The sequence below is a fragment of the Heloderma suspectum genome, chromosome 1 (assembly GCF_057233095.1).
Source record: "Heloderma suspectum isolate Gila_16-S chromosome 1, 16-S_ref, whole genome shotgun sequence".
Taxonomy (NCBI): Eukaryota; Metazoa; Chordata; class Lepidosauria; order Squamata; family Helodermatidae; genus Heloderma; species Heloderma suspectum.
Window position 1 is genome coordinate 100,758,832 of NC_139458.1, and position 23,719 is coordinate 100,782,550.

General features: G+C 42.3%; 2 protein-coding genes across 2 annotated transcripts in view; both read left to right on the top strand.

Moving 5' to 3' along the window:
* Positions 1–3,061: 3,061 nt before the first annotated feature.
* LOC146357626 (P2Y purinoceptor 1-like) lies at positions 3,062–5,015 on the top strand. Its single transcript, XM_084849891.1, has 2 exons — positions 3,062–3,082; positions 4,035–5,015. Exons 1-2 carry the CDS (start codon positions 3,062–3,064, stop codon positions 5,013–5,015), a joined length of 1,002 nt encoding a protein of 333 aa, XP_084706017.1.
* Positions 5,016–22,210: 17,195 nt separating this feature from the next.
* The window catches only part of SLC17A6 (solute carrier family 17 member 6), a 69,764-nt gene continuing 68,255 nt past the window's right edge, over positions 22,211–23,719 (top strand). The window contains exon 1 of the mRNA XM_084828116.1: positions 22,211–22,296. Coding sequence (XP_084684242.1) covers positions 22,211–22,296 — 86 coding nt within the window. The remainder of the gene's footprint in view (positions 22,297–23,719) is intronic.

Here is a 23,719-nt window from a genome sequence, read left to right on the forward strand (position 1 = left end):
GGGAGAATCTGTGGCTGTGAAACCACCACTTCCTAAGCCCTGATGCCTTGTGCCATCCAGGACAGAAAGTGTGTGTGGGGAGTGGGGTGGGGGGCAAGGATGGCCCAAGATATTTTGCTGCCTGAAGCAAAGAACAAGATGGTACCCTCTCCCATTTAGGGGTGTACAAAACCCCACTCACCTGCGTCCACGGGGGGGTCCGCTGGGGGGGAGGTGATCCATTCCTCCCCCTGGAATCCTCGATGGGGGGGAGGCGATCCATTCCTTCCCCCCCCCCAGAATCCTCCCTGGCCGGCGCCGCTCCACAGCAACTCCGCGGAGCCGCCGGCCAGGCCCATCTGCAGCTGCTGCAGCCGCAAATGGCATCCTGCGTAGGGGACACCATTTGCGTCCCCGCTTTAGCCGAGATAGGCTACCTAAGTATTTACGTAGCCTATCACAGCTACGTAAATATTTACATAGCCTATCACGGCTAAAGCAAGGATGCAAATGGTGCCCCCTACGCAGGACGCCATTCGTGGCCGCACATCGGAGCAGGAGACTTCAGTGGCCAGATCTGGACCCGCTGGAAGCAGGTAGGATCCGGTCTGTGAGGACTTTGCGGGGTGGCGGGGGGAGCAGTCCATTCCACCACAGATTCTTTAGAATCTGGCCTCTCTGGAGTCCGTGGCGGAATTCTCTGCCATCCCTGTTCCCATTCCACGTACAAAAGCTGACTAGACTGACAGTTAAAGCTTTCTTCAACACTGGTAATGGGACAGCATCCTCTACAACATTTGAAGGCAGCAGACTACCTTTGGGGGCACAGGGCAGGCTGTGTGGCAACAGCTGTCTCCTCCAACATCTCACTGCTGCTTCTCAGCACCTGCTACCTAAGGCAACTGCCTCACTCTACCTAATGGTAGGGCCAGCCCGTGTGTGTGTGTGTGTGTGTGTGTGTGTGAGAGAGAGAGAGTTTGTGTCTGTTTTTCCTTCTCCCCCACTTTTCTTTTTTTAATCCCTCCCGCTGACATCAATGGGCAGGGAATTCAGTAGTCCAGGTCCAGGCCTAGCATAGTTATTCTCCCTCGTTGGGGGCATGTCAGGGGAAAAGGGGTGAGGCATTTAATCCTATGGATCTAGGGCCTTCCTTGATCCACCCCCTCCTCTGGTATGCTCCTCTCCATCTGGCAAAATATCACCACCGATAAATCTATGCCAGCCTTTTTTGGCTGGTATCCAAGGGTGTAGGTGCCAACCCAGTGCCAGAGTGGCACTTCCACTACATCCTTCAGCCCACTGGAAGCCAGCTGACAGGATATAGGATTGCAGGATTAATCAGACAAAGGGCCTGACATCGCAAACCTTTGCTTCCCCCAAATTACTGGCAACTGGCGGAAGTGTCGTGAGAGTGATGGATAGATAGAATGGGCCTTTGTACCGAAGAGGCTTCTGGGATGGCACAATGTGTCTCCTTTGGCTCTCTGTGCATTTCACCATTGGTGAGATCCCTGGTGTGAGATGCTCAGCTTTTACCTATATCACAATGGTGCTCCCCTCCTGCCAGGAGAAGCCAATTGCTTCTGTAGCAGAATGGAAAGGCACTCAGGGACATCATCAGTGTTAGGGGCAATTGCACCTCTGATCCCTGGTGAAAGCAGTGCCTAGGCTGAGAGGTTTTGCCCTCCCTTGTGTCCCAGATTGAAGCCCCATAAACTCAGTGAGAGCCATGGAGAACACCTTTATTGACAAACTGTAAATCCCCACCCCTTGGTCTGCTGCATAGTTCCACTCTGCCTTCCATTTCTTGACCATGCTAGACTGTGAGACTGGGGGGGGGGGGCGTAATAACAAGACAGAACCCAGGAGGGGTCGGTGTTATGTAGTGATTCAAGTGTCAGAGTAGGATTGAAGAGGTGCAGATTCAAATCCCCACTCAGCCATGAAGTTGACCTTGGGCCAGTCGCTGTCTCTCAGCCTACCCTACCCTATAGTGTTGTTCTGAAGATAAAACAGGGGGGAAACCACATATGCCACCTTAAGATCCTTAGAAAAAAGTTTGGATATAAATGTAATAAACAACAAACAAGTTGAAAAGTACCAGCATCCAAAACATATAAATCATACAATGAAATCCTCTACCTTGTAGAGTCTGTCTTTGTTTTTGTATTTATTACATTTCTATCCCACCCTTTTCCCTCCAAGGAAACTAATGGAGTGCACATCAACCTCCTCCTCTCTATTTTATCCTCACAACAACCCCATGAGGTAGGTTAGGCTGAGAGTCGGTAACTGGCCCAAAGCTACCTAACGAGTCTCATAAACCTGATCTCCCATGTTCCGGCCCAATAACAACTACACCACACTGGCTCTTTATGTTAAGGGTATCCATTGTCTTCCATCCTAAAAGAGTTTGTGAAGTCAAAGATGAGATTCTAAGGGTGTGTCCAGATGAGTCTTTTATTGTGCAATCAACCTGCCTCATTTATGGAATTTTATGGGGTATGTGTGTGGTCAGACATCATCCATTTCCATTTCTGTCCCTCCCTTATTCTCCCACACCTTCTCCCATCTGTTTTTCTTACCACAGAAAATCTCTTAAGGATGGAAAGACAGAATAGCTGCACAATGCCTTTTGATTGGATAGCTTTTGGAGCCGTCTGACTGGAAGTGCCCTAAAACTTCATTACTGCATTAATAAGAGAAGCAACACAATATGCAAGCAGTTAAAAGGAAAACCTGAATATGCAATTGGTTTCTTGTTTTAAAATACTGTCTCTTTCTCTCCTTTTCCCTCCCCTGTCTTATAATGTATCAGTCGAGCGCCAGCTGAGGAAATCTAGAGAAGAAACCAGAATTTAGAATGACTGCTACCTTTGGGAAACCAAAACAGCTTCAGATCTGCACACAGCATAATCAAGCACTCCCCCTCCCTCTCTCCCACATGCTCCTCACCAGGCATAGAGCCATGATCGCATTACTCACCCGACTGTCATTTCAGGATGTTGGCCAATCATTCTGGTAAATCAATAATTAACGCTACAAACAGCATTATCAAATCAGCATATTACATGTAAGGAATATGGAACAGACGTCCAGCCAGGTAAGAATATTTTGGAGTTGGTTTTTTGCCAGACTAGATTAAACCTAGGTTTGGTGTTTGCAGTTCTTAGAAGTTATCTATTATAACTAAGTTTGATTACAATTTCTGGTTCAAGAAATGCTGCTAGAGAAGGGAAATGGACACTTTGGCTGCAATCCTATAGCCTCTTTCCTGGGACTAGGAGTAAGCCCATTGAATTCAATGGGACTTACTTCTGAGTAAACATCTATAGGATTGCCCTGTTTTTCATTTTAGCTTTTCCATGGTATGGATTTCTATTACTTATTTAAAAGTCTAGATCGCCTTGATCTTCCAGATCACCCTGGACCATTCAAGGTTGGCTGATTCACACTTGCGTGTACATCACTTTATTTTCCTACCCTTGATTACTCTACCCTTGATGACTGCTTGTTGAATGTGTGAACCAACCCCATTGAAAAATTACTGAATTTGAGTTGTTGGGTAATATGAAAGTTTGATGTGTGAAAACTCATTCGTACATGCAAATCAGCACTCGATGCTACAATGAACAACTGAACATGAATGTCTGAACCAGCACATACATATATGGAACTATTAAGATTTTGTTTTTAATTTGGATGTTATTGTTAGCTGCCTTGAGCACCATTTATTTATTTATTTTGGCAGAAAGGCAGGCTACACAGAAAGAAAGAAAGAAAGAAAGAAAGAAAGAAAGAAAGAAAGAAAGAAAGAAACTAAGGGTGCAATCCTATGGATGTTTAGACAGAAAAAAGTCCTACAACTCCCAGCATTCCCCATCCAGCTGCTGGCTGGGGAATGTTGGGAGTTGTAGGACTTTTTTCTGTCTAAACATCCATAGGATTGCACTCTAACAACTAAATCCCAAAGACTGTAGCCATTTTTCCTGACAATTCTGGATCATTCTTTTGAGGAAAGCTGGAACCACATTTTCCATTTTTCTCTTGGACAGAAAGCAGAAACAGACTTCTGTGGAAGTTCTGACACCCTACTGGACACCATTCAAAAGACGCTGATCCCTGGGACCTTTCTTTTCATCTTGGTCATGGGACTGTTCCTGAACTTTCCCATCGTCTGGATCCTCGCTTTCCGTGTGAAACGCTGGAACAGGAGCACTGTTTTTCTCTGCAACTTGGTGTTTGCTGATATAACATGGATCTTGACTCTTCCCTTCCTGATCTACTACCACTTAAACCAGCTACAGTGGATGTTTGGAGAGAATGCTTGCAAGATGATACGGACTGCCTATCACCTGTGCTATTACTGCAGCATCTACTTCGTCACCTGCCTGAGCGTGGACCGATACTTAGCCATTGTCCATCCACTGAAATCCCTATGGGTATTAAACAAGCAGCATGCCCGGTTTATTTCTTGTTGCATTTGGGCAGTGACTGGAGTGGTTAGCCTGCCTGTCATGTATGTCGCGAGCACCCAGACGTGCCCTAGCAACAAAACTATTTGCTCCCTCTATATATTCTCCAGCTCTACCCATATAACTCTTCCCTTCTCTGTGAGCTGCTCAGTTGCAGGGTGCTTGCTGCCTTTCATGGCTATTTGTTACTGTTATTGCAGCAGCATCAGGAAACTCCGAGACATTGGCCTCCAGCGCATTCAGAAAAGGGAGAAACTTACTAAGCTCCTGTACTCTGCTTTGTTCACTTTTGCTCTTCTGTACTTTCCTTACCACCTCTCAAGGAACACCTGTATCTTCTTAAGAGCTGTGTGGCCTGCTGCAACCCAGTCTATTCAGCATGCAGACACCCTATTCCTTGTGGAGATGGCTATCTGCAGCCTGAATACCTGTATCAATCCTCTTTTCTGTTTCTTGTCTGGGGGAGACTTCCGAGATGAGGTTTGCAAACTAATGTCCTCTTTTTGTATTTTCAAGCGCTGGAGGAATCCACGGCAATTGGCATGCGTTTATCCCACATAAACCTTCTCCAAGCCAAGGCCTCTGTGACAGAAACATTCACTGGCAATTAGGGTGGACAAACCTGACAATTTTGGTTTCTTTTAGTTTCTCATTTTTCGAGTTTTAAATTCAGTTCATCCCAAAATTTGAGATCCATTTTTATTTGAGTGCGCATTTCTCCTCATACATGCATTTTTAATGCGATTTTGCTGAATGTAGACATTTTTCAAGCAATTGTACTAATATAATGCATTTTTAACATTATCTTCATTAATATATGGGTTTTCTGTGCATTTCCTAATTACACAGTTTTGTATGCAATTTTATTATTGTTGGAAAACTCCTTTGCAAAATTCAGAGAACTGCAAATTTGGAAGGATAACTGAGTTTCCATTTGTATAATGGTTCAAAAGTGTGAACTTAGAATATGAACCAAACATTTTTCTTCCCCATCTCTACTTGCAATGAAAGAAGACAAAAAAATTAGACAAGACCATGCGTTGCACTGAGTGTGTGTTTAACAGCCAGTAATAGGAATGGTAACAAAAATGCAAACATCTCTCAGTCTGAGCCCTCACTCCAAAACCTAGAATATCCAATGTCAGCTGAAAATCAAATCAGTTCCATGGCTTCTCTATTCCAGTATAGATACCATGAAGCATTTGTTATTTGAAACTGGTGTGTCTTTTCTTTTTTAAAAAAAAAAATGCAGTATTTGAGTGATTATTTTCACTAATGTACAACTAAAAATTCCACAAATCTCCGCCTTTTCTCAGGTGCTAGGGAAAGTGTCCATTGTCTAATTTCCTAAAGTGAAAAGCCAGACCCCTTGCCTGGATTCAGGAAGGCTAACTGGAAAGGAATGGAGAAGCAAGAGGTGGCATCTGTTGGGAGTTCTGGCAACATCACCACCCAGTCTGAAAATATATGATTGGGTTTGGGTCAGGCATAGTAACATGGAGATAATGACAAGAAACTCAGGAAGTAGATCATTTCTGGGTGGGATGGTGGTGGTAGTGATGATGGTAGACTGGCAGGGTTGAGGTTTATGAGATAGCAAAGGCTAATGGTAGAGTGGGGAGGGAGGAACCCACCAAGAGACAAATCCTCTACTGCCATACTGTGTTATGCAATGTGTAATTTGTGTTTATTATGATATGCCCAACACATTTCAGTGAACAGTCCTCCTCAATGTCAAACAATCAATCATTAAAAAAAATACCTTACACTTTCTGGTTCCAATGAAAGAAAACTACAAAGGTTCAATTGAAGTACATATTCGAGAAATATATGCTCCAAGAGTCTAAGTGTGGCCCCCCAGAAGTTGATGGACTACAACTCCCATCATTGCTGACCAGTGGCTGTGCTATCTGAGGCTGATGGGAGTTGAACAACATCTGGAGGTCCACAGTTTCCCCAACCCTGATCTAAGTGAACTTCTGTAGCTTATCTTAATGGAACAAGCTACTTCAAGGGTTTGAGAAGATGAGATTTTCAGTTGGGGGCATATCACATATTGTAATATACTTCCATTTTAAAAAATGTTTTGTGCTGCTTTTCAGACCACCATTTGCTCTTGCACAACTGGATACCTTTGCTTTTACCACACACATCTGCTGGTGTTTCAAGCTTTTCTTTTAATGAAACTTAGATTTTTGAATTGAAGGAATTCTTCAAACATTGTCATGTTGTCAGTCTACCACCCTGGCTTGTGCTGGAATTATCTACACCAGAGATGGCCCATTATTTCACCCTGTGGGGCATATGGACCATCCCCAGCCAAGCTTCTCAGGGACTGGAGCTCCCAGACATGATGTCACTTCCACCCCAACATTGCCTGGGACTTTTTCTCCTTTTGTGTTGGGGTGTGTGTGAAACTACTGAATCAGAACTGATGTGAAAAATACTGACCACTTCCAATCTGACCCAGGCAGAAGTGGACCCCAGCCATTGGGTGCTTTCAGATGAAGGGCTTCTAGTATTACCAATCAGAAGGCATTGTGCAGCAATTCCATCTTTTCCTTAGTGGATTTTCTGCAGTTAGGAAAAAGTCAGAAGAAGTAGTGGGAAAACACAGGAGGGTTACAAGTGGAAGACAGCGTTGTCTGAATCCCCTTGAAAATTCCATAAAGGAGACAGGGGAATGGTGCTATAAAAGCCTCATCTGGAAGCACCCAAAGACTGTGGACCAGGAACTGGGCTTACTCAAATCTACATAATAGTCCTGACTCCTGACTTGCCAATTATTTTCAGGCAAAGGAGCTCTAATGCTCAGATGGCACTTCAAGGGCTTCACCATGTGCTTCAGTACATGAAAAAAGCCACATGTGCAAAGGAATGTGTGTGTTCGTTCTCTCCACTGAAATGGATGGGAAAGTTTATTTGTAGCTGAGGTTCTGGAGTAGAGTGGTGACAATGGGCTCAATTTCCTGTCTTTATCAAATTTCCCTTAAAGTTTGAGTCTGTAGAAAAATCATGAGGCTGGATCCAGATTTGGTCATACCTAGAACAGACCGACTGAAATCAATGGAACTTAATGGGTTTATTCTAAATATGACTAAGTCTGGATCCAACCCAGGGTGTCATAAGGTGAGCTGCAATACATTATGAAGAGAGCACTTCTACTGTGGCATAATGTTTTACAATGAGTGGTACAATCCATCTTATTCCGCCTCCTTACCCTGAGCAGAAGGAACAGTTTCACCTTTTTAGCATGTGATGCAGATTTTAATCACTCATCAGAAATAACCCTCCAGAGACCAGTGAAAATCCACACTGTGAAACAGTAATTCAAGGTGGAATTTTGGCAGTATTAATTATTTTGTTTTTTAAAAAACACAAGAAATTATTTCCTGCCTTTCAGCCCCCTGTTTGGCAATGACAGCCAATTCATTGAGGACAGCTTGTCACATCTGGCAGGAACTGACTGAAGTACTTATGTCAAGCAGGGCATCCTTTCAGATTTCAGAGTGGAGAGGCAAAGAGACTTCAATGGAGGGGCAGGGTAAGGGCAAAATTCTCAGCAAGGTTTGAGACCTGCTCTTGGAAATATTCAAGATCAAGATTGAATTGAGAAAAAGTAGAATCAATTGTAAGTGGATTTGTTTTGATTACTTTTTAATTTTTTTTACACATTTTGTATAGCCTAGAATATAACCAACATGAATCATACAGCCACCCTTTCTCTCTCTCTCTCTCTCTCTCTCTCTCTCCCCCCCCCTTAAGCAATGTAAACATGTGCCTTTGGTATGCATACCTAGCACATATCTAGGTATGCATACCTAGCACATACCTAGGATATCCTTTGCCTTTCCTTAATGGTACCACTTTTGAGGCTTTCCCCCAATTCTAATCATCTCTAATTGCAGGTCTGTTAAGATAGGAATAATCACATGTGATCTAAGACATGGGGAAGGGGAAATGGCCCCATACAACCCTCCCTAAATATGCCTCTAGTTCCTATGAGTCTTGTACTGGTCTGACACAGGGCCAAAACAGAATTACTTTAAATCCGCACATAGCAGCTACAGCTTTTTTTCCCATTTTTACTCTAGAGTAAGTGTAGGTGTGTGCGTTCTGAATCTTAAAAGCTCCCCAACCCCACCTCCCCCATGGTAGGATCCCCTGCACCTATTCTAGGGTAAAGATGAAAACAAGGCATCACTGCTAGATATGGATTTAAAGTAAGGTTTTGGCCCACAATGGCTGGATAACTGAAGGCACAGAACATTGCTAGAGAGACTCCTGTGATATAACTATCCTTTCTAGCTGTGGCACAGTGAACTTTACAAGGCCGTCCTGCTTAGGCGATGGAAAGTGATCTGTACTCTGTTTAACAAATGGCCTAATTTCCAAAGATGCAGTAGAAGTGGTGGAGGGGACTGTCAGTAACCAATTCCTTCATTACTTACAGCAGCCTTTCTTGATGCCATCCCAAGATGTTTGACTACAGCTTCCACCATCCCTGGGAGCACAACCAATGGCCTACTGCCTGAGGATGATGGGGAATAGCAGTCCAACACATCTAGCGGGCACCAGATTGGGGAAGGCTGACTAGACAGAGCATCCTGCAGTGTTTCTTTTAAACGAACAGGAATGAAACACACACTAGCAGGTTCTGTGACCCTTACCCAGCTGCCAGAGGGCTTGTTCTTCTCATGTTTTCTGAAGAACTGCTAAGAATGTTCTGTTTGGATGCTTGGTTCAATTACATTGAGCTCTCTCTACTACTGCATTTAAATGTTGTGTGTGCACATAGGTGTGGTGGAGCTGTGCACACATGGCCTCTCAAAATTCCCCACCCTACTTTCAGGTGGAGAAATTAGGGGTAGAACTTGGCCAAATTTATCCAGAAGGAGAAACTCTCAACACTTTCTCACAGGCAGGCCTCACCATTGGCAGATGTCATGGCACAACTTCTTTCTTTGTTCCTAAGGGTTGGTGGTGGGGGGGGTGCCAGTACAGGTGCAACAGCATCAACTGTGTTGGCAGCCTGGCCCCCATTTTGCATCCACCACAATGCAGGTGCAAGGGAGGCAGTCTTGGTTCAGCTCCAGGGAAGAGGTGGGGGTAGTGCTGTGCCAAAATCTGTCCTCCGATTTCCTGAAAGTTTTGTCCCCGCATGAAAGAAACTTCCATTGTTCTGCATTTCATAATTTATTTTGATGGTGTTTTGGAGCTTACCTAATCACTGCGAGGCAGCTGAGGGTGCTGTGTGTGTGTTTACTTTCCAGGGTAATTCCCTCCATTGCCCTGTAGCCTCCCAGACTGCCTGCATTTCCTGATCTGAAAAAGCTCTATGGGAGGAATTACCTCATGATGTCTTCTCCTGGGCTTTAATTGATGTGCAGAGAGCTGAGGAGGCTACAGGCTGCCGCAGAGATGATAGTACAATGAAAAACAGGACACTCACACGCACTCCTCAGCCACCTCCTAAGTGAGGTAAGCATAAGGAACCCAACCCCAACCCATGAGCATTTCTCTGAAATTTTCTTCTGCATTGAACTTCTTTTCAAAGCAATTTCTTTTCTATCTATTTGAATGAGAAACATCAGAAAAACCGTGGGAGAAATTTTCAGCACAGCACTATTTGTGTATACCTATATCCTATTCTTACCACCTTAAATATCTTTTTTAACAGTTTACCTTCAGTACATTCCATTTCATTCCATTTATTAATTAATTACAATTCTATACCTCCCATTAGCTGAAGCTCTCTGCGTGGTTTTAACACAATTTTCCACTGAGTCACCTTGCTAGAATGAAAGTGTTGAAAGGCAGATTATACATTTCAAAATAAAATGAATTGCCAGAAACACTGAGACACACAAGGGAGTCATTGACAGTGGCAGGTTGGATCACAAATGTCAGGTTGTGATGGTGATGATGATGATAATAATAATAATAATTGCAATTATGGGAATCGCAGTCCAGTGCTTCAGAAGGGTGCCAGGTTGGGGAGGGCTGTTTTAGGGGAAGGGGGAGCAGCAAGGTGTTGTTTGCTCCCAACCCATCTCCCAATTCATTTCATTTATTTCATTTCATTTCATTTGTTGCATTTCTATACCACCCAATAGCCAAAGCTCTCTGGGCAGTTTACAATGATTAAAACTTTAAAATTACATTATAAAAATCCATTTACATATAAACGTATCAACAGACACCACACACAGAGACACACATGTATGTGAAACAATTCTAAACAGTCAACAACAAGACAAGTCCTGATTAAGGCCTCATCATATGCTGCCAAATGCCTGAGAGAAGAGGAAAGTCTTAACCTGGCACCAAAAAGACAACAATGTTGGCACCATGCGGACCTTGTCAGGGAGATCATCCCATAATTGGGGGGGGGGTGCCACCAAGAAGGCCCTCTCCCTTGTTGCCACCTTCTGAGCCTCCCTCAGAGGAGGCACCTGGAGGAGGGCCTCAAATGATGAATGAACCGTACAGGTTGGTTCATGCCAGGAGAGGCGCTCCATCAGGTATTGAAGTCTGAGCCATGTAAGGCTTTGTAGGTCAAAACCAGCACCTTGAATCAGCCTCGGAAACGTACAGGCAGGCAGTGCACAGGGGCCAGAATTGGTGTTCTACGTTTGGACTGTTTTGTCCCTGTTATCAGTCTGGCCAGTTCAGAGTGGTGAATAAACCTTGGTGGCAGTCCCTCTGGGCTGATGGTACTGCTGCTTAATGTCAAGCCAGTGAATGGGAAAACAGCCATCCTGGGATATAAATTTAGTGAATGAACAAATACATACATACAATTTTGCCTTTCCATTCAGAACAGGCTAACCCAGGCCAGGAGCAGGTTCAGCTGAGCTTTAGATGGCACAGCAACCATAGTGCTCGAAAGCCTGCGTAGCAGCTTGTTTCTCATCATCCACTGCAAAGATGGGCAAATGCCCATTTTTTTAGCATAGGCTTCAGTCATTTATTTTTTCAAATAAACAATGCCACTATATCATACCCCAAAATGAGTCTAGTTGTATCTAGGGATTCCGGCATGCTAAAGACTTAACAGAGGGAACCTAAGCCCTTGGGGTGGCTATCTGAGAGGGGCTGAGGTACCCCACCACCTGTGGAGAGGAGATCCACTGGCAGGGAGCCTGTCTACCCCAGTGGCCCCAGTTACACACATGGAAAGTTCCTTGGGTATAAATCCACCGGTGGTCATGTTCCTGTCAACAGTTGGCAGGGCTTTGCCCTCAAAGGGTAGAGTGGGATGGGGATGCTCTGCTGGATCCAAAACCCCTCCATTCCTGCTAGAGGCCCCAGGATTAGGCCCCTTACCTGCACCATTGTCCGGCTGGATTAGGTCTTTTCCCTCCCATTGATTTCAATGGGAGATATAACAATACCCCCAAAAAAATAGGGGAGCCACAGAAGAAGAAGAAGAAGAAGAAGAAGAAGAAGAAGAAGAGGAGGAGGAGGAGGAGGAGGAGGAGGAGGAGGAGGAGGAGGAGGAGGAGGAGGAGGAGGAAGGGAAGCACATATTATAAAACATGTACATTACATTTCTGGGCTACAGCTGATCAAATACACAGAAGAGACTTATAAAGAAGTAGGTCTTCCAAATGGCACCGTATCAGCTATAAAACTGGGTCAATTTTGTGCTTCCATTTCCCCACACTTTAGTTATAATTCCAAGCATGAAAACCAAAAGCCAAAATATATCTAGTCTTGATACTTATCCCATTGAAATCATAGGTTGTTTCCCATTGATTCCTATATCAATTTGTTTAGGAAAATAACTGATAGTTCTAGAAGAGTATTAAAGCTTACCTAGATACTGGTAGCTAAAACCAGCAATTGGGTGAATTTGCTCCTCTTTCTACTACCACGATGGAGAATAAATTACTGTTATCCTAACAGTTGCAAAAATTGGGTCAGATCCAGACTCCGTCATGCTTAGAGTAGACCTATTGAAATCAACAGGATTGAAGTTAGTCTTGAATAACTTAACTCCCCTTAATGCAATGGGTCTATTCTAATTATGACCAAATCTGGATCCAAAACTTTGTCTGGACTTACTGACATTTGTATTTGACTGTCGACATTTACCAGATTTTCTCCATTAACTGTATGCACAATCACAGTTTCATGACTTCCTTGCAGCAGTTTAAAAATGGACAATGTTTACTCCATATGCAGACCAAAGGAAAGCCCTGACTCTTTGCTATTCTACATGTGAATGCTTCCATGTGAGTGTGCCGCTATATATGCTGGGAACAGTGTGTACAGTGCAAGAGCAGTATCCAATGCTGGCAATCTGCCAGTGGTAAATACATTTCACTCATAGGAAGGACCATTAGTGCAACAGGAAGCTAACACTTGCTAGCGAAACCCAGGAAACTAGTCAAATCTACCGCTTCTAGAATGGGACAATTTAATGGAGTTCCCTTCCATGAGCAATTTAATGGAGTTCCCTTCCATGAGCTGTTAAGAAGTATTTAATTTACATGGGTGTGCATATTATACATGTAAACCAGACACATATATGAGGGTTCTTTTGGCACTGAACTCTGGGAATTTATGAAAACCTGATTCCCCCAAAACCTGAGAGTCAGATCACAATGAGGTCCTTGGAAGCAATTCTTTGTTTTATTAAAGAAGAATTTACAATGATTTAAAATCACACATCAGGGAAATCATACATACATATGTCAGGGGAATTGGAATCATGCATTAACACTGAGAAGGTTAAAGATAATGCATGTAACGTCAGTAGTAAAGCTAGGTGCACTTGGATGTATAGAAAATCGTGTGTGTGTGCGCGCGCAAACGAGAACAGTTTTCTAGCAAGGTGTGTATTTGGGTGTGTGTTAAAAAGGGGGGTAGAGCCTCGTGTGGCGCAGAGTGGTAGGCAGTAGTATTGCAACCTCTCCCCACGACCTGAGTTCGATCCCAGCGGAAGCTGGGTCCCAGCTAACCGGCTCAGGTCGACTCAGCCTTCCATCCTTCCGAGGTCGGTAAAATGAGCACCCAGGCTGCTGGGGGAAAGGTAGCCACGACGGGAGAAGGCAATGGCAAACCACCCCGCTATAATCTGCCAGGAAAACGCCAGCGTAAGTGGCGTCCCTCTAGGGGTCAGTAATGACCTGGTGCTTGCACAGGAGGAACCTTTCCTTTCCTTTTTTAAAAAGGGGGGTGCTGGAAGTGGGACACATCAAAGAGCACAGTTTTAACGCCTGGTGAGGTGTGTGTATGCGCGTGTGTGTGCATGCATGTGTGTGTGTGCATGCACGTGCGCATGTGTGTGTGTGTGCACACGTGTGTGTGCGTGTGTGGCAGATCATGGAAAATGGGGAAGAGAGTGGGAGGAAGAAAGAAGTTTTTGCAAGGGATAATTTGAGGGGGGAAGACTGCTTTGGGGGATTGCCAGAGAGTTTTGGAGGAGGGGGTTAGAGCAAATGCAGGGGTTTTGGAAAAAAGTGGATGGAGAGACAAAAAGCAACAGGAAGCCTCAGAGCCAAGGGTTTTTGGAGTTGGCGTGGGGTGGAATATTAGGAAAAAGGGAGGAAAAGGGACTATTTGGAGTATGGACCACTTAGAAAGAAAATAGAAGATAATGCAACTATTTGCCTCTCCATATCTGTGAAATGATAAGTTCTGTTGAGCTCCTTCTCTGGAAAAGAAGAGGAGACAGAGGGAAGGAAAGGGGGGCAGGGTGCACTTCTGAGCAGAAAATGTGAAGGGTCCCTCCTGGATGGGAAGATTTTTCTCTCCCCCTCTCTCTGTAAAATCCATGGATTTGGGTTGTTCTTTTTATCCCTCCTCTCAAGATTTAGCAAAAAAAACAAGTTCTTTCTCTGAGATTTGCTCATTGGATGTTGGACAATAGATTTTTAGGTGTCAGACATTAAGGGAAGAAAGAAGCCAATGGGCTCCCCTTTGCTTCCGTGGTGTGAGGAAGGGTGGGGAGTTGATGGATAGTATTTCTGCATAAATATATCTAGCTATCAGGGGTTGTTGGTGATTGTCTTAAACAAAAGTGACAGAAAAGTCACATAAGCATGTGGGCTTGAACAATATTGGGTTTTCGGGGTTTCACAGCTTTAAAAAGATGTTGAATTCTTTTTCTCTCTCTTCCATTTGGCTTAAACAAAGAAAGTTAGAAACCAGCATAAACTGTTTCATGGTGGGGCCTTCTGCGGTTGTTTCCTGAGGCGAGATCTGAATTTTACAAGTGTTAACACTGAGGAATTAAGGAAATCAGAACAAAATGGCTGGCCAGAAAGTTGCTTGCAAGAAGTCCGCAGGTTCCACTTGGGACATGCAAGGCATCCTAGCAGAACCTGTTTTTCTGATCTTCTCCATTTCCAAACTACCCTAGTCCCCTTCCAGATACATGCCCCTTCTTCCAAAAACAGCAGAATTTGGGGGTGCCTTGTAACAGAGCTTGGCTGACTTGTCTCAGTGTAAAAGCAGAAGTTATGGCTAGTTTCCAGTTACGCTAGCTAGTAGTAGTTTCCTGTTGCACTAGCAGTCATTCCCACTAGCACAGTGGCTGTGCTAGATACAGCCCCAGATCTTTTAAACAATATCCTTCAAGTGTAGCATAGCCACAGTAAAGTTTTCCCACCACCTGCATAAGGGGAAAGTAAAATCTAAACCAGGTATCATCTTCTACTTGCATTGGGATGGGTTAAAAATGCAACTCCTTCCCTAGAGAGGAGGATGTGATAACAAGTGGTTGGTTTATAGGAAAGGGAGGGAAGGACCAGCTGGGCAAAAGTAACACAGCCAGAACAGGTGAGTAATCGTATTAGATCCTCTGGGAGGTAATGCTTGGCAGCAGATGTGAAGGCAACTATATATGATTTATGACATTCATTGGCAATGTGACCAGAAAAGTGCAGATGACAATTAATATTCTTGTCATAAATACTATACAAGCATAAAGTAGACCAAATTTCTGTGCACATCTATATATGGAAGCAGAATCAACAAGGGGATCTGATGGGTGACATTGTGCTAAGGGATTGCCCCTTGGAGCTAAATTCCAGGAAATCCATTGCCTTCCTTTCAGCACCCCAGTTTCTTGGTATAAGAAGATCGAAAGACAGAAATCACTTGCTCCTACCCCCCATTTTTACTATTACAAAATCTTAGTAATACTCATCTCATAATACATTATTTAGATGACATATTCCCCTTGTGCTTAGTGCTCATCTCCCCACCACCATTCAATCCCCCCACCCCACATTGGACAAAGAAGTAAATGGTCACACAGAGAATGGCTTGTGAACTGGCCATCTAAATGAGCAATTGGTGTTTTTCCAATCAGTTTCAATATCTATCTATCTATCATCTATCTATCATCTATCTATCTATTTAAAATAGTTTTTAGGCCACCTTTAAGATTCTTTTCTTATATCATGTAACAAGAGCATGTTGGTAAAAGAAAGAAAGAAAGAAAGAAAGAAAGAAAGAGTAGATTGACACTGCATTTTGGTGTAATGAAATCAGATACTACGCATTCCCACTTTAGGATGCATGGTTCTCCCAACTGTGATCCCAAGATCAAAGAAACTATGGCCAGAGAAGAAACCAAATAATCCCAGTTGCAACATGGTAGCCTTGGACCATGGCCCTTTCCGAGTCCAAAAGCGTGCTGTACCTCAGTTTGGGGCTAGCAAATACTTGACATCCTGATCTCTTGTACTCTTATACAAGGCACTGATGTGCTCATTAGTGATGACCTAATATAAAGCAATGACTTTTCTGCATCCACATTTAACAATGTGCTGTTCAAACATTTTCCATAGGGAGACAAAAGATATACTCTAAGTAGCTATATAACAAAGTAGCAGACATAACCATTTTGTTGCCCAAGCTCTGTCCAAGCCTTATAAAACCATCACTTCTTGTTACTTTATAGCTTGCAGAGAGGAAAGAACATTGGCTCATTTCTGTTTCTTCAGATATATGAATTCCTTTCTTCAGAGAAACATGTATGCTAGCGCTGACCCATTTAATTGTTCAACAAAACAAAAAGTGTGTGTGTGTGTGTGTGTGTGTGTGTGTGAAGATGAATAGGAAGACTCCAACTTCATCTGACATTTTCAGAGCAATCCTATAATGTCTACTCAGAAGTAAATCTCATTGAGTTCAATGAGGCTTATTCCCAAGTAGGCATGTATAGGACTGCAGCCTAAGGCTAAGAACAAAGGAGAGAAACAAGAAATGCTTTTATGAATGATGATCAATGATGACTCCTTGTAATCAAATACTTTTTTCGTGTACATTCCAGAATCCAGAGTTATTTTATGTTTGGGCATGTTTGAATGGTTTCGCTGAGATTTGCAAACAGAAAATCAAAAGGTGATGTATGTAGGAAGAGATTTCTGGAAGAGAAACTCCAGATTTCTGGAGAGTTTTTTCTCCCCTTCTCTTTTCTCTCTCTAATTTTAGATTGCATCATGCAGAAATCATAAACCAGCAGGCAGGACAATGTTCATCTTTATCTTTTGTTCAAACCTTGTTGTTGTTGTAAAAACTATAATTACAACTATAATAATGATTAATCCAAACAACCCAGCTCAAACAGCAAAACGGAAATTTGAGGAAGTTCTGGGATAAGGATCTGATTACTGGTAGCATCTAGCAAGGGTGGCCAAACTGCACTGAGTTTGCATTCCATCCAGTGAAGCTCCCACACCATTGAAAAAAGGGTACATGTGCAATCCTATGCATATTTAGACATGCATGCTGGGAACTGTAGGCCTTTTTTTCTGTCTAAACATCCATATAATTGTGCCCTAAGTAACCTATCCTTACCCACTTCATTCTCTCCTTTCCACATGCTGGAACTAGGGGCTAATTCACATGCAGATGTCCAACACTAGATGGCTTGTCCAACACTCCCTGCATTCCAACTGAATGCATGAACTCGCTCCATTGAAAAGGATGACTAAGGGCAGATAATGTGAGAGTTCCACTCTTAAAGATGGCCATTTAAAAAAATGAATAAATTAAATAACTGATAGCCAGGAATAAGGCTTGCCCAACAGGGCAAATAGATGGAGAAACTAAAGCTTTCCCCATCAATTTATCTTCATCTTTAATTTTCATTGTCAATGGGGAAACCATCTTTGGGTGAAATCCTATGCATGTTTAGACAGAAAAAACATCCTACAACTCCCAGCATGCCCCTGTCAGCCATGCTCAGAGGGGCATTCTGGGAGTTGTAGGACTTCTTTCTGTCTAAACATGCATAGGATTATGCCCTTCCTGCTATTAGGAAGAGGATCAGCTCAAACCCATCAGACAACAATGGGAAAGCCATTTCCCTGGCGTAGTGATAAGAAGCATATGTGGTTGGGTCCACTGGATAGGTAGTCCTCATGAATCCTCTATGAATCTCCTGTCCTCACAGGCTGTGCCCTGCCTACATAGTGTTTCAACCTTCCATTATTTTTTATTATTTTTTTACTGCTCCTCTTCTTTTAAGAGCAGCCTGAGATGGCTATATTAGGCAGATTTCTCCTCACTATCACTATATGAGGGTGGGCTGGGTGGGGACATCACATACTAAATTCCTGCACATTGGGTTGTGTTATCAGAAGTGCAGGAGCAGGGCCAGTGGCAACTCTAAACCGGGTCATTAGCCAGCCTAACCTGGGGGGTGGGGATTCCTAGCCCTCGATCAGGTGGACACCCAAACTTGTGCAGTGCAATCATATACACGTATACTCAGACATAATCCCCCCTGCATTCAATGGGTTTTACTCCCTGTGCAGTGGACTGCAGCTGTAATTACTTCCTGACTTTATTCTTAAACTTGTAGAAATACCTTCCTTCAAAGAGCACAGAAGCAAAGTGCAATGGAGCAAGTGGAATATATAAGTGAAGTCTCATAGCAAATGAAATCCATATTCTTGCTAGGAATGGAATGGGGTTCTTGCCTCATGGCTCCTGCAGTCAGAATCAATCATGGATGCAGGGTGTTCTGCTGGAAAGTGATGCCACCCATAAGACAAACTGCAGCATTTTTCTGTCTCTCCACTGTGGTATCATTCTGCAGTAACTCTGAGGCTACCTTGGGAACTGCGTTCCTGTTGGTTGCTTTTCAGGCAGATTTGTCGTCTTCCAACCAATAGCTGAAAGCTGTGGCAGCGATATCATAGTCAGTAGCTATTGCATCATGACCTGATACAAAATTCTTGCTGCAGTACAGACCACTAAGGTACCCCTTCCCTCCAAACTTGTTGGTGACTCTAGCAAAAGACACTGTAGTATGTAAAAATGCAGCCATTTTATTAAAATATTGTGGATTTTTCAATTACATTGCTAGAAGGTTGCTTCATCTTTGTTTTTTTGTTTTAACTGACTATGCCCTGCACTTTTTATGGCAGCTGGACATAGGTGAAGCTTAAATGGATGAAGCGTGGTGTGGAGATGGGAAAAGATTCCCACTGACTTAATTTCTCTGTGTTAGGCATCTGCTGTAATAACCAGGGGATCAAGGCCAGTAAGGCAACCATGGTCTTTTACAATCAAGCACTTCTGTGATTATGGCACTATATTATGAATGGCTAGAAATCAATGATATACAAATAATATCCTTCCTCACCTCCTGTTATTTTTTTCTCCCCTGCTATCTAAATATAAATTGTAATGTTCTTGGACCAGGGGCCTCTGATACTCTGTAAATCTGCATGTACACTGATGTTATAGTGTTTAATAATAATAATAATAATAATAATAATAATAATAATAATAGTAAGATACTGTTTGTATTTGGCACATCTATACTGTCCAATCAGTTGATCATCTAGATTAATTTGTTAAAATCTTTTCATTGCTTAAAAGGGTGCCCTCAATTAATGATGCAGCAGATTTTAATATTTTTTACAAAATTCTTAATACAGGTATGCACCGCAACAACAACTGCAGGTGGCATACACCCCTCGGAAGAGGCATTCACCCCTTTCTGGCACTTATTTATTTAATGTAATGTAAGAATTTATATCCATTTTTTTCAGGCAAATAGCCTCCATAAAGTGGCTTACAATATAACTAAATAAGACTACATTTTGAAACAATATTATAAACAATAATCTTGTACATAGAATCATCTTGTACATAAATGTACATTAAACTTAAAACTCAGAAGAGAATGCATCCTCTATAATGTTGCCAATTGTGATGTGTTCATGTATTATCTAAAAACAAAGCATGTTTTCCCCCCCCTTAGGATAGTTGTTCTATTAATACATACATGTATTCAGATTAATAAATTAAAAATATACAATAAATATAGATGTCTTAAATCAGGTGATAGCCCTAAAGTATAGATAAAGGATATGGATAAGTTGAATAGAATTATACACTATCCCTTTCAATGTTCAGATTTTGTGTGTGTGTGTGCATGTGTGTGTGCTTAAAATGGAACATTCACAAACAAGGAAGTTGTATGAATCACAAGAACATATAAAGCTATAGAAGTCTATCGATTAATAAACCCTCACAAAATCATCCACTTAAAAGCCATAATACATAACACATTATAGTTTTACTTGACACCATCTTTTTATTAGATACATATTTTACATTAATGTAATTATATGTAGCATTTTACATAGGGGATAAATACTGTGAATGGTCAAACTCAATATCATAATAGTAAATTAATGGAAGTGTGATCAAACATCATTGTCCTTCCACTAGAGGGCACCCTTAGTAAAATGTTTTAATCATAGGAACAACAATATATTGAGAGCATAAGCAACAGGGGCACATTTATGTTGAGTAATTATGTTTCTTGATACCATATTTTTGTTATGAATAAAATGACCAATACCCAAATTCAGAATACTCATATTTATACCATATTCTTGCTTTTCATAAAACTGCAATATAAATGCCATCAGAATAAATTAGAAAATAGTTGTTTTGAAGAATAAAGTGTAAAATATAAGAACTTCCAGTATCCTTTAGCATTTTTGTCCCTGCCACCTTCCATCTCTCCAGGTTAACAGCCATCACAGTTTTTCTACCATAAAGTAAATTGTTGGACTATATTTTGGGTACAAGAAGCCCAATATGGCCATGACAGTTTGGACATACTGTATATGAACATAAAGGATTTGGTAATTAATCAGTGATAATACAGAAATACACATATACCAAAGGTGGGTATAAAATTAGTCCATATTGAATAAACTTTACAGGCTACATCCAACATCACATGAGTGGACGTCTGCTCCTTCCCCTGTACCCCACCCTCAAAACTATTCCATAACTCCCCCCCCCACAACATTATGGAGTAGATTTGAAGGTGCGGGGGGGGGGGCTGTAGAGAGAGTGGGAATCTATTTCACCGGCAGTGTCCATTTTGCTTGTGGACAGATGCCTCTGGATACAACCCTGCATAACATTAGGTTCATATGATAAATATTCCATCATATTTCCCAATTATATCAATAGATAGAAAATATATAATCCAAGGTAAAGGTCTGTTCATCTTTGCATCACAGCTTTCCCTAAAACTCAGGGAATCTGCTGCTTTGTTTGCCTGTGTGCCCCGTGTAACTGCTTAAAAGGGCATCTTTTCTAGGCGGGAAGTGTTCAATTAATTTTGCTATACTGCAGCAAATGCTGCTGAAATGCACTATGGTGCTTGCACTGCGCAACTGGGTCAGTCTATGCGTCAGGAACGGGAGTCAGACATGGGAATCCGAAAGTTAATTGTCAGCGTCTCCTAAGCCCCCCACCCCACCCCCCGTTTTCTTTGAGAAGTACACTGCTCTCTGGAAAATCTGGAGATGGAGAGACCTTGACTCGGCTCTGGTTTCCATGGCATCCAGTCTTCATTGACTTCATTGTAATGAGTCCGCCCAATTCCCTAGAACATTGATGAGGAAGAAAAGCTTCCAATCGCGCTCTCCGTGGTGCTCAAAACAACCCGGAGCCCGCTGCGTTCATAAGACGCTGTCTATGGTGCTGAAATCGCTCCAGAAGACGCGGGAGCGAAGGAGAGGTGGACAAGACTGCCAACTCGCGCTTCGTGTGACCTCCAAGTCTGCTTGAGATTACTCTTTCCAGCACTGGAGCAAGTGACTAATGTGTTGCACACAAGTAATGAAATTCTAGCGCTGTCCCTGTCCAGAGTTTGTAGCGCAATGATCAGGGATTCACCCAAACAGATCTGAAGTGGAAACAGGGAAGGTTTTGTATGCATCCTCTTCTGAAATCTACTGCATTTGATGACTCTCTACCTCTACGTATTCCAAACGTAGGAAAATAATCATCACTAAGCCAGGATTTTATTTACACACTGGACTTTCAATCAAGGTGTTTCTCTTTTTTGAACTAACCATGGCTCCTCCTGCACCTTTTGCTAGTGGACCCTGCACTTCCAAGAAGACCTTCTAGTTGAGTCTTGCAACTTCTGTTCTGTTAATAAATCCGTGGGCTGCAGGTAGACATTCAGTCATCTCCTCTTGCTGGCGCTGGCTCTTTCTTTCCTCTTCACCCACAGTCACACATACACACGTACACAGAGTCAGTCTTCCCCTCTCTCCCTCTCCCTCACTCTCTCTCACACATACCCCTGCACCCACTCAACCACACGCGCACATCTCTTTATCTGGATGTATACCAATAGCTATTTTATGGAGGAAAGTTAGACATGCAGCCAATATGAATCAGCATCACTGTTTGTAACAGTGCCCCAGTCAACCGAGGGAACGCCAGTTAAAACCTTTATAGGAATGGAGTCGGTAAAACAAAAGGTTCTGACCCCTGGCAAGGAGGGGCTGAAAAATTTCGCTGGGAAATCGCTTGGTCAACTCTACAGGTAAGGAATGGAATTTTTAGTGGGCAAGAATTTTTACTACAAATAATGTGAAGCTTTTTAAGCAGAGGCTCAGGCTCCTGACTTCACTACAAGGTTAATTTCATATATAGATCTGGCTGAATAGCTCATTAGAAGCTATATATAAATTTTTTTGTGGTCTTTGGATTTTCCTAACTAGGCTGGTACCAAAACAGTTTGGAAATTTTATTTGAACATGTACCACCCTTCTAAACACATCTATTCCTAAGTAAATGCAATTGGTTTCAATAGCATTTGCTTCCAAAGGTGTTTCTAGAACCACAGCCTTCAAAATCGCACCAGTGTTAGGTGATTTATTATTTCATTCAGTTCTGTGTAGTTAGAATTGAGCATTCAGAGCAATGTAGTAAAGGCTTCTTGTATTTGAATATACACACACACACACACACACACACACATATTTTGTATTGCATTTTCAGTTTACAACACATTTATAAGGAAGTCCTTCTCCATTTCCCTCCTAAAGGACAAATAAGCACAATTTTCGATTTGGATTCCCCGTTCCCCTGTGTACTGGCCTTTCACATGAAGAAAAACATGGAGATGCATAAATAATTGATAATCCAATGTCTTCTTTCTGGCTATGTGGAGCACACATGCAGAGGGGAGACTTAAAGGAGACATTAAATTAAATTTGTGTCCTCTTATTGAACGATCACTTTATTCATATACAGAAATACACATAACCCTGCAAATATTGAATTCATTTGAAGAGGATGCCAATGGAATGTGATAACACTGCAGTCTTTCCTCTGAATTATGCAAAATCCAAAACGAAAGGCATTGGTAATTATTTAGTTTTAAAACATAATTTTAATCTTAATGCTAATACTAACAACAACAACCACAACCTTCCCCTGTGCTCAGGGTAGTAGGCGAATGCCTGCACAGGAAGGTCACCCTTTGGCTTTTAATGAGCAAAGCTACCACTGCAGCTACTCACTGCAGTGAGTCTTAGCTCACTGAAAATATTAGCTTGGTCCAACTTTTTTTTATATAATTGTACAAAACGAGGGTTGTAGTGATTTATAATCCAAAAGGCATGTAGTGATTTCTATAGTATGGGTTGGGTCTTATCCCCCTGCCCTCCAAAAAAAAAAAAAAAGCCCAACCCACGTATTTACCATCACTATCCACGTTAATGTTGCTTTCAATCGAATGCATGGAGTGGGATGAAATCGAATTACAAGCAAAACGTTGATTTGCACTACAATCGACCATTACCGCTGTCTTCCCCCAAGAACTTTAGAAATCTGTTTTCAAACATAACATGGTATGAACTATACATTTCATCGTTTTTTAAAAGCCAGATACTGTATTAACATGACAAATTAGCTCTGGGAGTGCTTAATTTCACATTCGGTATAGAAATAAGTCATCGATA

Excerpts from the sequence above, each read along its gene's own strand:
- LOC146357626 (XM_084849891.1), top strand. The coding sequence starts at position 3,062 with ATGGAACAGACGTCCAGCCAG. Across the intron at positions 3,083-4,034 it reads TGGAACAGACGTCCAGCCAG|AAAGCAGAAACAGACTTCTG; the intron begins GTAAGAATATTT and ends TCTCTTGGACAG.